Genomic DNA, 17,867 nt, shown 5'->3' with positions numbered 1-17,867 from the left:
TCCCCTATGTAGCAGAGCTACTGTGCATCTCCCAACTCCTTGTGGCTGCTATGAACTGCAATAGCACCTGCAGTGGCTCTGCATCAATTGCAAAGGCTATCAAAGCCACTGGATTCCCATAAACATGGATCTATGGCTCCTTCCCCGGTCTGCTGTCACTGAAGCCTTTGAATCAGTTCCACATGGGTTTGCAAACCCCACGTGTGCTGTGAATAGTGCACATGCTGCACTCCACTCATGTCCCCCTGCACAGAAGCCAGGTGGAGTTTATGCGATACAGAGGTCCTAGCACCATCCTCTCTGCATCATGGGTGAATTTCACCCTGACAGAGATTCTGGGCTAGTTATGGATCTCAAACAGCTAGTTCAGATTTCACCCGCTGCTACCTTAAATTATGGACCAGATGCTGATCTCAACTACAGCGGGGCTGAAGCCGGTGGTGCCCCCCCCCAACCTGGGAGCAGCATGGTGCTGAAGCCGATGGCCCCCCGCCCCAGCCAGGAGCGACACGGGGCAGAAGCCAGCGGCCCCCCCTCCAAGCTGGGAGCAGCGTGGGGCTGAAGCCGGCACCCCCTTCCCCAAGCTGGGAGTGGTGCAGGGCTGAAGCTGTTGGGCTCCCCACCCAAGCTGGGAGCAGCGCGGAGCTGATGCCAGCACCCCCTCAAGCCTCTGAAGCCAGGAGCAGCATGGGGCTGAAACCGGCAAAGCCAGGAGCCCCAGCACCCACCCCGAAACTGGGAGACACCCCTGCCTGTACACAGCCCTTAGCTACCCCCTGCCTGCACCCTGAGCTACCCCCCTCCCTGCACCTGGAGCTACCCCTTGCCTGCACACAGCCCTGCTACCCACCTCCTTGCACCCTGAGCTACCCCCCTGCACACACACAGCCCCTAGCTGTCCCCTCCCTGCACCTTGAGCGGTTTTCAAACTGTTTGAACTGAGTTCCCCCTTCGAGTTATAATTTTTCGTTGCATCCCCCCACAGCCCAGACAGGCTGGGTGGCCTCCGGAGTGAGTCAGGGATGGCGGTGGGGCTCCCTCCCTGGACCCTGCTGTGCGGAGCTGGGCTGGCTCAAGCCCTGCCAGCTCTTGCCCTGCCCCCAAATAGAAGTAAAACTATGCCCATGCCCAAGAGTCCGCCCCGGCCCAGAACCCCGAATTCCCATCTCCTGCCCCCGCGGGCTCTGGTGTTTTTATGGCATGCTGAGGGGCGCCTCAGCAAGAAAAAGGTTCAGAACCCGTGGCTTAAAATGCCAATGGCTTCTTGAAGCCCTCTCTACACTAGCATTGCAAACTACCATCTGTGGAGCTGAACCAGTGCTAGCAACAATAGGAATTTTTTATAAATAATTTCTAGTGCAGACATAACCAATGAAGTTACACATGATGTACACCAGTGTAACTGAGATGAGAATCTGACTCTATATTGGACACTAGAGCAATAACTTGGTCTGAGAATTATGGCCCCAATTCAGCAAGGCACTTAAGCACATACTTAACCTGAAGCACATGAATGCTGATGTTAAAAGGACTTACCATGTGCTTAGATTTAGACTTTTTTTTAAGTACCTTGCAGAATCAGGACCTGTATGTGCAACTTTGCGCACCCTACTCTTCCAACAGCTGAAAGTTCATTACTGTATCTCCAAGGCTTAACAAAAGTGAGACATATACTGCAAATCATTAATACTTTCTCGGAGGCTACCTCTGCCATCATAAGACTTTTGTTTATGGACGTTCCCCCACTTTGCTGAAGCCTATTATAGAGAACTTGTTTGTAGTATGCAATTCAACTAATACAGGCAAAGCCTTCAGCTAATAAGAGCATCTCTATGGATCAAGTATGCTGTATGCTGTTGCAAACTGATGCTACAGTGCATGAAAACAATGGTTCTGACTAATTCCATCTCCCTCAGAAGAAAGCCTGGCTTTAAAAGTCACTCATCACTGAATGGCCTTTGGTCTACAGAAAAATGTGAGGTATGCTTTAATTACGTCCCCAGGGGCCTCCTATTTGATGTCTTGTCCACTGTATCTCGGTCGAGACAGCCTTATCTTTGAATGTTTTTCACTTACACTGAACAGCATGTATTCAGGTTTTCACTTAGTCATCAAAACCTCATGTGTACGCATGCTTGTGAGGCCTTATGGTTAATTTGGAAAACAAAAATCAGCTTCATTAACCAGTTTAATTTTTCTAGACACACTTACTAATAATGGCTGTGTTATTTTTTCTAGAAACAGTAACAGCGGTTACATTAATTAATGCTACATTAAAACAGAATTCCTCAAGGAGTACATATTGCACTGCAGACATGTTTATTCTAATGAGTTTATCCTAATTGATGTTCTTAGACCTCAAACGTATATGACTGGCCACTTATTTTACAGTGTCACCTTTTAATTGTGAATTAACCTCTGTTTGGTCTGTTTTTGCTATAGTGTCTCACTATGCTATTGTTCCATATCATGCATAAAAATGTCTTAAGCACATTTCTTCTCTTTACTGCAGTTAGGTCCCAAGCATCCACATCAAATAAGGCAGGAATTTGGCATACGCCCTGTGCAATAAATGCATCCTGTTTGTGTCCTCTGAGTTTTCACTTTGTACATTGAGTCAGTTTGTTGCATCATTCTGCAATATAGAGAAACTCTATCACGTGCATCTTACCTCTTTGGTGTGAGTGTGGAAGGAGACAGACATGTCCAAGAGAAGTTTCCTCTGTTCCACTCTCCGGACAAAGTCCTGAATCCGCACTTCCAGATGCCGGGCTGCTTTGTAGATCTCTTCAGGATCACATTCCCCAGTCTGAGCCAACTGCTCTGCAGCCTCTAAAAGCTTGTCTGCATTTGTGTATGTATTCTACCAGAAAAGAAAGCAAGGAACAGAGTATGAGTAATATAACTGTGGGAAATAAACTACTGAAACAAGCTGCTTGCAGTTTCAAAGGCAGGAAAGCGAGTGATAATCAGAGTTGTAAAACAATGGTAATAATTCCTATTGGTGCTGCCATCTGTGAGAGGAGCAAATATTAACCCACATAGACTAATCCCTGAATAGGCGTGAAATAATTTCTTGTTTGAAATGCACACCACTACAGCGCTAGCTAGCCTGACAGATAAGTATAACTGTGTACTTGTTTTTTCCAGAATTCTGGAATTTCTCAAAGATACAGTAATGAAGCAACTGGAGTTAACCACTTCAGAGGCAGAAGTTGTCTCACGCAACACTTGGCAGCACACTGGTTAGGAAGGACTCCTAATGGTGATCATATTGCAGCATGTAATCATATTAGCCCGAAATATCTCATCCGCAAGAAATGTATGCATTTCGGTGGCTTTTGTGTGGTAAGTTGGGAGAAATCCAAGTGTGAGATTTTGTCTTCAAGTTGCTTCTATGTTTGCTCTTATCTGTTGAACACTTGATTTATAAGGAGACAATCACTCCTACTATGGGCTGGCTAATCAAACGATGTGAAATGCTTATGAATGACACCATCCCCAGTATGTCTGAGGTACCTACCTGGCTCTTATCATTATAGTAGCTATGCACCTCACAATTATTTAATGTATTTATCCTCACAACACCCCTGTGAGGCAAGGAAGTGCTATTATCCCCATTTTACAGATGGGAAACGGAGGCACACAGTGACAAAGTGACTTGCCCAAGGAAATCTGTAGCAGAGCAGGCACTGAACCCAGGTCTCCCAAGTCATAATCTAGTACCCTAATCATTGGGCCATCCTTCCTCTCCTCCTTTCCATTCCATCCGTGGAAAACTCTGTTATACTAATATACAAAGAGTATGTCCCATGCAATAGAAATGTGTATAGACAGCACAGACCATTAATTCCAAAATAGAGAGTTATACAGTCAGTTTGATGGATTATTTATTGTTAAGATTATTATTTGTGTAGGTCTAGATTGTGCAACCAGTGCTCACAGTGATGGGCACTTACTTTCCCCAAGTAGTCCCGCTGAAGTCAATAACCCATAGTGACCAAAGCTCAGTACCAATGTGGACACAAGAACAAATGGATATAAACTGGTCATCACGAAGTTTAGACTTGAAATTAGACGAAGGTTTCTAACCATCAGAGCAGTGAAGTTTTGGAATAGCCTTCAAAGGGAAGCAGTGGGGGCAAAAGACCTATCTGGCTTTAAGATTAAACTCAATAAGTTTATGGAGGAGACGGTATGATGGGATAACATGATTTTGGCAATTAACTGATCTTTAAATATTCATGGTAAATAGGCCCAGTGGCCTGTGATGGGATGTTAGATGGGGTGGGATCTGAGTTACTACAGAGAATTCTTTCCTGGGTATCTGGCTAGTGAATCTTGCCCATATGCTCAGGGTTCAGCTGATCGCCATATTTGGGGTCGGGAAGGAATTTTCCTCCAGGGCAGATTGGAAGAGGCCCTGGAGGTTTTTCGCCTTCCTCTGTAGCATGGGGCAAAGGTCACTTGCTGGAGGATTCTCTGCTCCTTCAAGTCTTTAAACCATAATTTGAGGACTTCAATAGCTCAGACATAGGTGAGAGGTTTACCGCAGGAGTGGGTGGGTGAGATTCTGTGGCCTGCTTTGTGCAGGAGGTCAGACTAGATGATCATAATTGTCCCTTCTGACCTTAATATCTATGAATAAAAAAAGAGTGCTAGGCAATTTACAATCAAATAAGGAGATAACATATCAGCCCAAAGGAGTTTCCAATCAGGAGACAGGATTTTCAAAAGCGCTCAGCACTGGCCTCACTCTACTCCCATTGAAGTCAAAGGGAGCTTTACCATTCACTTCAATAGAAGCAGAGTTATGCCAGCACTGAGGGCTTCTGAAAATCCCATGCAGAGATCTTTCTCAGCTGAGATATACATTAACTTATTGAAAAGTGTGGACATATGCATCCCCCTGAGCATTTAAGGAACAATGTCAGTCTAAAAGCCATGAATCAAATTCTGAAGTCCTCACACAGAGGATATGCTGATTGAGTCAATAGGAGTCACCCAGAGTAAAAACTGAGTAAAAAGTAGGTAACAATCTCAAAAGCTGTCCCCGTATATTTAGGAAAAAATCCCTTACCTACACTACAAAAAAAAATCTTAGATTATTGAAGTAGAATGAATATGGCATATGTAATTCACTGTTAATTTCCCCTATTTCTGCTGATTGGGTATAAATATAACATTTTTGCATTTCTCCTCTTGGACAATAAAGCAGTATAATAGTTTTGCTTCTAATAGTAAATTCCTTTCGCTTTCAGGTTCTTATGCAGTAGCACAATGCCATAGGCATAGAATCACAGAAGATTAGGATTGGAAGAGACCTCAGGAAGTCATCTAGTCCAACCCCCTGCTCAAAGCAGAACCAATTTCCAACTAAATCATCCCAGCCAGGGATTTGTCAAGCCGGGCCTTAAAAACCTCTAAGGATGGAGATTCCACCACCTTCCGAGGTAACCCATTCCAGTGCTTCACCACCCTCCTAGTGAAATAGTTTTTCCTAATATCTAACCTAGCCCTCCCCCACTGCAACTTGAGACCATTGTTCCTTATTCTGTCATCTGCCACCACTGAGAACAGCCTAGCTCCATCCTCTTTGGAACCCCCCTTCAGGTAGTTGAAGGCTGCTATTAAATCCCCCCTCACTCTTCTCTTCTGCAGACTAAATAAACCCAGTTCCCTCAGTCTGTCCTCATAAGTCATGTGCCCAAGCCCCCTACCCAGTTTTGTTGCCCTTTGCTGAACTCTCTCCAATTTGTCCATATCCTTTCTGTAGAGGGAGGCCCAAAACTGGACACAGTACTCCAGATGTGGCCTCACCAGTGCCAAATCAAGGGGAATAATTACTTCCCTCGATCTGCTGGCAATGCTCCTACTAATGCAGCCCAATATGCCGTCAGCCTTCTTGGCATCAAGGGCACATTGTTGACTCATATCCAGCTTCTTGTCTTCTGTAATCCCTAGGTCCTTTTGAGCAGAACTGCCGCTTAACCAGTCGGTCCCCAGCCTGTAGCAGTGCATGGGATTATTCCGTCCTAAGTGTAGGACTCTGCACTTGTCCTTGTTGAACCTCAACAGATTTCTTTTGGCCCAATCCTCCAATTTGTCTAGGTCACTCTGGACCCTATCCCTACCCTCCAGCATATCTACCTCTCCCTCCATCTTAGTGTCATTAGCGAATTTGCTGAGGGTGCAATCCATCCCATCATCCAGATCATTAATGAAGATGTTGAACAAAACCGGCCCCAGGACCGACCCCTGGGGCACTCTGCTTGATTCCGGCTGCCAACTAAACATAATAGCCATTGACCACTACCCACTGAGCCCAACGATCTAGCCAGCTTTCTATCTACCTTATAGTCCATTCATCCAATCCATACTTTTTTAACTTGAGGACAAGAATACTGTGGGAGATTGTATCAAAAGCTTTGCTAAAGTCAAGGTATACCACGTCCACCGCTTTCCCCATATGCACAGAGCCAGTTCTCTCATCATAACCGGCGATCAGGTTGGTCAGGCAACACTTGCCCTTGGTGAATTGATGTTTAGATTCCGGACAACGTAGGGCAATGCTAATTTTTTAAAAAATAACCAGTGCAGCTGTGTACCACTTATATACGCATGAGTGAACAAGCCTGGATAAAATATTTCTTGAGTTCTAGAGATTCCCCCGCTCCCTTTTAACGCATCTCTGTCCTTCCAGACCCCAGCCAGGGCTTGGAGCAGGTGCAAAGTTCCACAGGAGAAGCTGTTCTTGGGCAATTCCTGCCCCACTGGAATCACAAAGCCTGTTCTTTAGAGATTTCCAGCTCAGCTTTGCAGCCTTAGTGGTTCATGTAAATTCCAGATAACTCTCAAAGGTTAGTTGCTTACCTAAACTAAACTTGAACTCCACACCTTGATGTACACACAAAAGAACTGGCATTCCTTGACATAAAAGAATATAAATACAACAACGATCTAATAAGCAAGCACAGCGTCTTTTTTCCCCACTTACTTATAAAACATGCCTGCATTTTGTGACATGTACTCAAGTGTTTCATTGTAGATCAATCTTTAACACACTTTTCCCAGAACATTAGCTCTCCCCATCCCACCAGCTGACAGGTGCTAATCAAAAATCCATCTAAGGTGAAGCTAACACGCTGTGTCCGAAATCGGTATTTCATTGCTGTTTCACATGTTTTCACGTGCCATTCCATATCCCTCATCAATTCCTTCTCTGTTTAGACTGTAAGACAGCAGTAGTCAATTATTTTTTGTCAAGGTCCAAATTTCTTGGTCAAGGTATTGTCAAGTTCCAGACTCTAGAGAAAATAATAATAATAATAATAAAAAAGCAACAATAACGATAAGAAGTAAATAAATAAAAAGATTTCAGGGTTGATTCAAAAGCAGCTGGGGGTTCAGATTTGGCCCATGTTCTGCCTATTTATTACCTCTGCTGTAAGTTCTTCAGGGCAGAGTCCGTGTCTTATTTGTTTAACGCTCCTCCTGCTCTTTTGGTTCTGTATAAATAATAACGTACCAGATCACCCTTCACATAGGGAAAACCCAAAGGAGGGACTTTGGGGAGGATGAAAAATATATATGAGGTGCCCCTTAGGGAGCTTTTCTTGAACACCTCTCCCTGTTCCCTCACCGCCAAGTTAAAAAAGGAGGTCCAAAACCCACCAGGTTGCCCAATAACCATGCTCATCTTGAAGGATTCATAAGAAACCTAGGATCTGGGTCACTGCAGAAGCTCCAAGATTCCCTGTTTCCCCACTTTGCTTCCAGGTAGAGTGACTCCACCGAAGTCGCGCTACCAGGACTTGCCTTGTTAGCCAGTACACCCATATCCATAATCCTCCCTTAAAGTGGAGTTAAAGAGCAGAGATGGGAAACCATACAAGAGTTAATGCAGCCTGTGGGTGAAATTACTGTTGCTGGCAAAGAGGAGACAATGTACAGCCTTCTCCCTGCTGCTGCCTCCGTATGACTCCCCAAACCTGCGGAAGGTTCTCTACGGAGTCCTTAGCGGACTGGAAAACAATTTTATTAAGATGATGTTAAAATAAAGAAAAAATGGTACAGAGTTTAAGTGTAGAAGTTTCTGGTTATCAGGGAATAAGGTACAGATTATCAAGGGGTGCAAAATTCGGTTTAGGATCGGATGGCGTAAGGAATACATAATGTGCAATATCCCCGATTGGGGGTAAAAGGTTAACGGGTCAAAGTAGAGACATTGAGATATGAGGGTATGTTGTTCATATAATGGCTATGTTCAGGTGTGGAGTAACAATGCTACAGAGGCAGCTAATCCCTTTTTTACATTGTAGATCCATATGCAGAAAGTCCCTTTCATATGTGGCTCTGGGGGGAGACAATTGCCAGCTAAATAACAACAGTAACAATTTCATTGGTTAATAATCTTCTGCTGGATTATTTTTTATTTGACCCTTGAAGGTTTTTCTTTTTGATGTAAGATTCTTCCCCCCAACAACGCATTAACCCCCAAAAGAACAGACTGTAATGTGGAAATCCTTGAAATTCTATCCCACTGACCTGCTAAATGGTAGTATGTAGTGCTTAGGTGCCATTTCAAGCACAAAACCAATTTTCATCTCAAATCTCTTAATAACCTTTCTGTAGTAATCTTTGTATAACCACCTGCTGAAACTCATGAAATTTGCAATCACAAGAAAATGAAAAATACTTCAGGCTTCAGAATGGAAACCTCTCTAATTTGTGCTTTTTGAATTCATTTCAGAAAGAACTATCAGAGTTTTATTTTTATTTTCTGCTTGCAAGAAATATCAAATAAGATTATGGAAAAGACTGCAGCTAAAAATCCATCCCTCCATTCATAATCAGAAATGTTTGTTAGCTGATATTGCTTTGGGGTCAGATATCAACATTCATTATACTATTTGTTTCATCAGTTATTAAGGATTCCATAAACTATAGGAGATAAATAAAGGCTGCTTATGAAAAAAGTGAACTGACATTTCATAGCCTGCCAGTACATTGTACACCTCCTTGTGCATTCATTTAAACATAAATAAAAGTCAAAATCTCAGGACTCAGTTTTTCCTCTCTGATCTGCATGGTGGAGCTCAGCTCTGAGATTCTGCTGCCTCTCTCACTTTGCATGCATAGAGACATCATTCTAATGAATACAGAATATCCAAACTGAGACTTTCCAGCAGATCAGAGAGAAGACATTTTCACTAAAAAAAAAAAAAAAAAAAAAAGGTGAAACATTGAAAGAAACATTAACTGACACCCCCCCCCCTTCCGCCAACACCAGTGTTGGGCTAGTTAAGTATTTGTAAAACAGTGAGCAGTCCTGTCCAGGTCTGTTTCATTCAGCCTAGGAATCAGGAAGATTCTGGGTGGTGACATTAGACAGTACCACATTTGTACAGTTGGTGCTTGAACCCAAAACCCATTATAGTGGGATGGTAGCACTGGTGCTACAGTTAATACAGCTGGTTTGAGGACAATGATTCTATTTTGTGATTTTAACATTTGTTTTTGTTTTGAATCAGAACAAAACCTCAACATTTCAAAATTACCCATGAAAGAAAATTCAGAAATGTTTTTCAGTTCTGATCAATCAAAATGTGTCATTTTGATTTCAACTTTTCTATTTTTTTATATATAATATAATACAAAATTTCAAAACAAAAAATTAAAATATCTGAAAATATCAAAATGGGATATTTCAACATTGCCTGAACTTTTTGTTTGTTTGTTTTTTCCCTCCAAAATAGAAATTTCAGCCAAATTAACACAATTTTGCAAAGCATTTTGGTTTTGACCAAACAGGTGGAAAATATTTCCAAGGTTTTATGACTAGTTCTAATAGTTAAGGCTGTGTCTAGCATATTATTTAACAGCTAATTTTTTGAAGTGCTCTAAAAGCCACGGACATACTCTGGATTGTGTTGAAAATTGCTGTGACTCACAGGGGTCCAAGGTAGGGTTCTTGGTCCAAACTTGACCAGTTGAGCATAGGGTTGCTGAGATATGGCCCCCCCGCCCCCCAATCAATCATGTGACATCTACATTTTACATTTTTTGCACACACATGGGGCTCAAACTATAATTCTGATCCTTCCCAAATAGATATCCCTCTAGGACTAAGCTGAGCTAGTGGCTGGCATCCACGGCCCCTTTGGAGAAGCAATATATTAAAAGATACTCAAGCCAAGTTGCTGAGCTAGAGAAACTCATTTCCTTATGTGCAGCAGGAGTGGGGCTCTATTGCAAACGTGAGTGTTTGCAGGGAGCCTGATGTCAGAGTAAATGTCAGAGTAAATGGCTGGTTCAAAGTGCCATGCTTTAGCCATTGAACCAAAGCTGTGTACCCTGACTCTATACTTCCTGACTTTCAGAAGTGTAAGTACAGGTGCAGTTGACATTCTTGAAGGGTATGAGGCACTTAACCTGAAGCAAGCGTAACGCTGTGTTAGCTAAGTTTGGGGGCAGTGAATTGAAGTTATTGGCAAAGACTCACTGACTTCAGTGAGTTTTGGATTAAACTGTAAATCTGAAAGTTAGAGCCAAAGGACTATAAGGGTCCTTCAGCAGCTCAATCAAGTCTCTTCCTTCATTCATTACAACTGCATCCTGACTCTCTCTACAACTGAGGCAGCAAGCTTTGAGCCTGAACCAGTTTTCATTGAAGTCAATGGAAATAGGCCAACTGACTTTATTGGGAATTGGATAAGGTCCCTAGTCACTTGTCTAAGAATACAGAGAAAGTCAGGCCAGGACTAGAACTTAAAAGTACCTAGTTCCTAGTCCTGGGCATAGATTACTAGATAACATTTCTCCCCTAAGAATCTATAGCATTAACGTAACTACAAGATGCTAATAAGTATAAAGATAAGAACATAAGAACTGCCATACTGGCTCAAACCAATAGTCCATCTCGCCCAGTATCCTGTCTCCAACAGTGGCGAGCACCATAGCTTCAGAGGGAGTGTACAAAGAAGAGTAGTTGGAGTGATCCACCCCGTCTTCCCCTCCAGCTTCTAGCAGTCAGAGATTTAGGGTTGCTCCAAGCATGGGGTTGCATCCCTGACCATCTTGGCTAATAGCCATTGAAGGACCTATCCTCCGTGAACTAATCTAGTTCTTTTTTGAAGCCAGTTATATTCTTGGCCTTCACAACATCCAGTAGCAATCATTTCCACAGGTTAATTGTGTGCTATGTAAAAACGTACTTCCTCTTGTTTGTATTAAACCTGCTGACTATTAATTTCATTTGGTGACACCTGGTTTTTGTATTGTGGGAAAGGGTAATAACACTTCTCTATTCACTTTTTCTACACCATTCTTGATTTTACAGCCCTTTATCATATGGAGCTCTTAATTGTCTCTTTTCTAAGATCAACAGTCCTAATCTTTTTAGTCTCTCCTCACATGGAAGCTGTTCCGTACCCTCGATCATCTTTGTTGCCCTTCTCTGAACCTTTTCCAGTTTTATTATATCCATTTTGAGATGAGGCCACCAGAACTGGACACAGTATTCGAGGTGTGGGTGCACCATGGATTTACCCAGTGACATTTAATGGAAGTTTTCAAAGAACTATCCACAGTGACTCCAAGATCTCTTTCTTGAGTGATTAAGCTAATTCAGAACCCATCACTAGATATGTATAGTTGGGATTATTTTTGTCAATGTGCATTACTTTGCACTTATCAATGTTGAATTTCATCTGTGATTTTGTTGCTCAGTTACCGAGTTTTGTGAAGTCACTCTGTAACCCTTTGCAGTCAGCGTTGAATTTAAGATAATTTTGCATTTCCCAGATATTGTTATAAATTACTCTAGTCCTTACCCTTAATTATTCAAGCCAATTACCATTATCCTACTCTTTCTGTTAAACCCCCTTGCTAAAAATAGCTTCAGTGTTTTCTTAGGTTAAATGCTGAAAGGAACTTGCATCTCACACTCAATCTTTTGCTGGAGAACTATACAGTAATTCAACATTTTACAATTAAAGAGTGATCACAATGAAGCATTTCTGTGACAAATAAATTAGGCGTTTAAAGCTGCATCTGTCTTTGTCAAAATCCCCCCTCGTGTAAGCAGGTCAGAGGATAAGTGCATGATGATGATATACTCTGTGATTTTATTTGGTTTGAGTTTCACATTATCAAATCAAGATCTGTATTCTTACTCGTGTTTTCTTGCTCTAATTCAAACCAGACCTAGAAGGAATTATAGTCACAGAAGTTAATGGCAGAGAAGATCTCCTAGATGGTGCAGTCAATCTCCCTGCCAGGGCAGGATGGTTCCCCATTGTACATTGGATTAGAGTCTTCTTCAGACTTACTGTAAATGTCCAAAGCAATAGGGCTTCCATCATCTCCCTCAGGAGACTATTTTACAGAAAAATTTTGGTCAGGATATTTTTCCTTATATGCAACCTAAATCGTCCTTTTCAAAATTCTGTCCGATTAGTCCTAGTCACACTTCCTTGTACTACCATCCTTGAAGTTTATACCCTTTTAATATCTGGAGTTTGTGATGTCCATTTCTGCCCTCCACTTGGGCCCTGATTTAGGAATCTATTCAAGAACTTGCTTACATTTACATTTAAAAATGTGAAGTACTTAAGTAACATGCTGAATCAAGGCCTTAGTCAGGACATCTGAAACTTTTTTTTTGTAAATTAGTCCCATAACCCTCCACAAACTTCTTGCTGCTCTCTCAACACCTTTCAATTTGTCAATATGTTTTATGAAATGACATGCAATATTCCAGATGCAGTCACACCAGAGCTTTATAGAGGGGGGCTATTATCTCATAAATCCATGACAAGATGCCTCTTCCTACACAGCCTAAGTCTGCCCTGACCTTTTCTCCTATCACATCCAATTGCAAATTCATGTCTAATTTGCTGTTTCCTATCACCACAAGTTTTGGTCACAGTCACTACTCCCCAGATTTCTCCCTGCCATATACTACTGTATTTTTTTTTAGATTATTTTTCTACAGATATATTAGCTGCATTATTCAAGTGGAATCCTGTTCTGTTATTTTCTGCCCACGCTTCTAATGTTTTCATGTCTCTTGGTTCATATGTGTTATTTCTCTTTCCTCACAGGTGTTTGCAACCCATCCCAAGTTAGTAACATCTGTGAATTTCAGGAACATGATGTTTACTTCAGCTCCTAGATGATTAAGGTCCCAACTGTGCCACCATGCTCACCTTGATTAGTGCTTTGATCTTTGAGTAAGTGTATGAATTAAATGGGGCTACTCGAGGAGTAAGGTGCTTCTCAGTATGAGCAAGGGTGGCAGAATCAGTCACTAAGAAGCTATAAAATAAGATGGAACAAACATTGATCCCTGTGGCATCTCATTAAACACATCGCAGAACTTGCTATATATATTTACCCTGTGTTTAGGATCTTCCCACCAGTGTTCACATCCAAGACAATTTGAATTTATTTTATGAATTTTAAAAGTAAAATACTGTGAGGCATTATATAAAATGCTCTATGAAAATCCAGATATGATATTTACCTAAACCCTTCATTCCAAGAAAGTAATCAAGATTATCTATTAATAGCTGGATATATGCTACTTAACAGGAAGCTTTGTGCTATTAATTTTCCATTATTTGATTTTTCTCTTTCTTTTTCTAGTCATAGAAATAGTACTGTAGTTGCTCCCTTAAGCTAAGTACCCACTTTAAATAAGAAATGTCACAATGTAGCTTTGATTACATCAGTCATCATCTCAATGAAGAATGCAGTCACACCATATTAAGTAGAGAACACTCTACTATCACATTCACACTAATTAATCTAAATATGGTCCCAAATGGCCATTATTCCATGAACCTCCAATGAAATACACACACACACACAAAGCAGGACAGGTTCTCAATTGGTGTAAACTGGCATAGCTCCATTGAAATCAACTTTTAAAAAAAATCTGACCAGTTCTAATTAGACCAGTTCTTCATTAGAAAAAAAAGTAGTTTGCATGGTTAAGTACACAAGTCAGGAAATGCTGAAAATAATTTAACTATGGAAATTTTGCATATGTATTCTGATACATTATTGTGATGATTGCACTCAATATGCTCAAGGAATTAGTAGTAACAGAAGTAGCATGAAAATACAAGAGAACAATCAAGATTTCTACAGGCACTACTCATCAGGATGAAATTGACCTCAGGGCTGAATACTACTACAAAGGCCTTGCACCACTGAAGCCCTATTTTTAAAGGTGAAAGTAAGCCGGTCCAGTCCGGTGTACAGCCGACCATACTGGCAGGGGGCAGCTTCCCCAGGCCAGCAATTTAAGGTAGTGGCGGTGGCTGGGAGCCCCAGGGCTCTGGCGGTGATTTAAAGGGCATGCACTGCCGCTACTGCAGCCGGAGCCCCAGGCTTGGTTGAGGTGGTGAAATCAGAAGGTGGGATATTTCCCAGGGAATGCCTTACTGCTAAATGATGAACTAGCATTCGGCTGAGCCCTCAAGGGTTAACACGTTGTTGTTAATGTAGCCTCACACTCTAGGCTACACGAATGGAGGGAGGGGAGACAGCATGGCAAACAGAGACAGAAACACACACCCTGTGTGTGTGTGAGAAAGAGAGAGCGAGATGCACATTGCCCCTTTAAGTACGCTGACACCACATTCTAAGTACATTGCCATTAAAAAGATCAGGAAGTTGAGACAGCAGCTGCAGCCAGCTCTCTCCATCCTGAGCCCTGTTGTGTCTCCCTCTGCTCTATATGGAGAAGGGGTAAGTGGGGGGCAGGAGTAGGGGGAAGGGGGACACCAGGTTACTGATTTCAGGGCTTAACTGTCATTTTAGGGTTATAACTAATACTCATTTTTGAAAAGCTTACTGTGTGTGCTCACAAATTCTGGCACAAAGTTAGCAAACACCATCACATAGCATCCCATTTCCTTTACTGACTGAAATATATAGGAATATAATTCTGATTTCTATTATGTTGTTTTCACAGTTGAACATCCCTTCCTTATTGCTGCAAGAGATAATATCATTTATGGGATTTCTTTTAACCCTACGGAGAAGAGCAATGATGCCATGGTTCCAATAGCAGGAGTCCAGAATGGTGTTGATGTTGACTTTGACGACTCGGAACAGATGATCTATTGGGTTGAAAATCCAGTAAGTTAATACTTGTGTTTGAAATGTGCACTACAGGGACAACGCTCATTTAAAAATGATACTTCTGTCTAATTTTTTAACATACTAATATTATAGATAATACTTACGTTACAATAACTCAAAGAAATGAAAGAATGTATATTCAGTTAGGGTTCAATCCTGCAAACACAGGAGTAACTTTATCCATGAGACTACTCATTAGAGTAAAGATATTCATGTATGTGAATATTTCAAGGGTTGGGCCCATAGCTTGTCAGCACAGAAAAATATGTAAAAGAAAAAAAAGGGGGGGGGTGTGATTTCAAAAACACAACAATTTGCAGGAGGCTCTGGGGAGGTATAATGCTCCGAAACCAGTTTTACCTGATTTTTAAAAATTGACTACATTTGAAGTTGATGGTGCCCCTTTAATGACTGCGCCTGCTGAGCTAATAAAAGGGCTTGTTCTCTAAGGTCGACACAAAATATTTCCCAGCTTTTGCAGTGTGGAAGCTTATTTAAAAGTCTGTGGAAGCCACTGAAATGGACTTAGCAAGGAGTCTGCTGATTCAGCAACAAGCAAGTTAGGCCATGGAAACTCCCTTTTTAATTTCTTGCTGTGCTAAGTCCAGGAGAAGTGTGGTGTCAACCAAGGAGTTCTCATGAGCTTTGCTGTACAGCAAGTTATTCATGTCAGCTTCTTACCTTCCATCCATGTAGGGATTTGCTTAAACTTCCCCCCGCAGGTGAAAGTGGTGAAAATTTCTTTTTTCATTATTTTTTGCCTTGTTTTTTTTGCAGGTTTCTTCAAAAATAAAAAAAGGTATTTTGGAGGAAAGAAACTAAAAATAGGGCTAGTAATGCAAATTTTCCCTGCAAATATGTATTTAATTTTGTAATTAATTTGATTAAACTATGTGTATGTCCCCATTTTTTTAATGAACTTTCAAATTTTACTGGGAAAAATAGTAGCAAAAGGTGATTTTCAAAGTTTCATGAGCAAGTATTCATGGAAACCAAAGCCCTGATTCTGCAAAGATTATTTTGCTTGTTTAAACACATACATCAGTGTTTGCAGGGTCAGAACCTCATTTTAAATTCAGGTGCTCGTGTTTTTTGTGGCAGAAGTGCATGTACTTTAATTTGGTCAGGAAACAGAAAAAACACTGTGTGATTTATCTGCCCAATCACACGTAAGCAACACAGCTGGAATGTCTAAAGTTCACAATGAAGGCATTAAATAGAATAAAAATCAAATCAAATAGATGTTAATCAAATAAATTCCAATAGGGCTTGATCGTGCAAGGTGCTGCACACCCTGATTCCAATGCAGCAAAGTCCTTACTCATGTACTTAACTTTAAGCATCTGAGCAGTCTCTTTGATGTTAACGGAACTATTCATGTGCTTACATTTATGCATATGCAGAATCCTTCAGCACTTTGCAGAATCAAGCCCATAATAAATGTGAGAAAGTAGTTATCTCCTCACAGATATTCTGAGAGGAAAAAAGTGGCTACCTTAGTTAAATAAATAATTCATTTTGAATAATTTACTCAGCTCTAAAAAAAACAGCAGCTATTTCATAGACCCATAGATTCCAAGCCCAGAAGGGACCACTGTGATTATCTAGTCTGACCTTCTGTGTAACACAGGCCAGAGAACTTCCCTTAAATAATTCCTAGAGCAGATCTTTTAGAAAAAACACCAAGTTTTGATTTAAAAATTGTCAGTGATGGAGAATCACTATGACCCTTGGTAAACTGTTTCCATGTTTAACTACTTTCATCATTATGAATTTGCACCTTATTTCTAGTCTGAATTTGCCTAGCTTCCACTTCCAGCCATTGGCTTGTGTTATACTTTTCTCTGCTAGACTGAAGAGCTCATTATTAGGTGTTTGTTCTCCATTTAGAGACTGTAATCAAGTCACCCCTTAACCTTCTCTTTGTTAAGCTAAATAGATTGAAAGAGCTCAATCACTACAAAGCAAGTTTTCTAATACTTTAATTCTTTATGGTGAAAAAAATTGTTTTGCTGATGAATTGACAAAATATTGTTGGGTACACGTTCAGTAAACTTTGTTTGTCGCCCCTTTTATAAAAGTTCTTTATGCATCAAAGTTTCAAATTCTCTGTTGTTCACAAAGATCTCAGGTTTCAAACATAATGTTAGTAGTTTCACAGAGCTGTATGACCAGACCCTCTGATCTGAATTTTTCAAGCTAGGGAGTTGCCTGGGAGCATGGGGAAGTAAGGGCCTCATTCTGCAATGACTTATGCATGTGCTAAACTTTACACATTGTGAACCAGATCCGCAACCTGTATAGATTGTCGTAGCTGAAATGAAGTAAATGGCGCTATGACAGCTGGGCCCAGCAAAGGATCTAGCCCACACTGTGTATAGTTAAACATATATATAAATTCTTGCTGGATTTGGGTCCAAGTTTGGCAGCTTGGGTCAAAAGGAAAAATATATATTTTATCACACGCAGCAATGCATGGCAAGGTGTGTGTGTGTGTGCATGTGTGTGGGTGGGTGTTATCCTGGGTGCCTGTATGTGTTAGATACCTGTTAGTGCTCATGTATCGACACCTATTTGAGAAATGTTTGTATCCAGCACAGCACTTCTGGAAGTGTATTATTGCTTCTATAAAAAAAAATGTGTTTTATCTTCAAATGTCAGAAAATTTTAAAATTTAGTTATCCATTTTTAAGTCAAAAAAGACTTAAAAT

The 17,867-nt window shown here is 41.1% G+C and overlaps 1 protein-coding gene across 6 annotated transcripts in view; it reads right to left on the bottom strand.

The window, feature by feature from the left end:
- Nucleotides 1-17,867, bottom strand: part of KALRN (kalirin RhoGEF kinase) — a 746,508-nt gene that overhangs the window by 288,153 nt on the left and 440,488 nt on the right. For all 6 annotated transcript variants that reach the window (XM_043525781.1, XM_043525782.1, XM_043525784.1 and 3 more), the window contains exon 11: nt 2,672-2,863. In XM_043525781.1, coding sequence (XP_043381716.1) covers nt 2,672-2,863 — 192 coding nt within the window. The remainder of the gene's footprint in view (nt 1-2,671; nt 2,864-17,867) is intronic.

The sequence above is a fragment of the Chelonia mydas genome, chromosome 11 (assembly GCF_015237465.2).
Source record: "Chelonia mydas isolate rCheMyd1 chromosome 11, rCheMyd1.pri.v2, whole genome shotgun sequence".
Taxonomy (NCBI): Eukaryota; Metazoa; Chordata; order Testudines; family Cheloniidae; genus Chelonia; species Chelonia mydas.
Note: the sequence above shows the minus strand (reverse complement) of the source record. Positions and strands in the feature narration are given on the sequence as shown.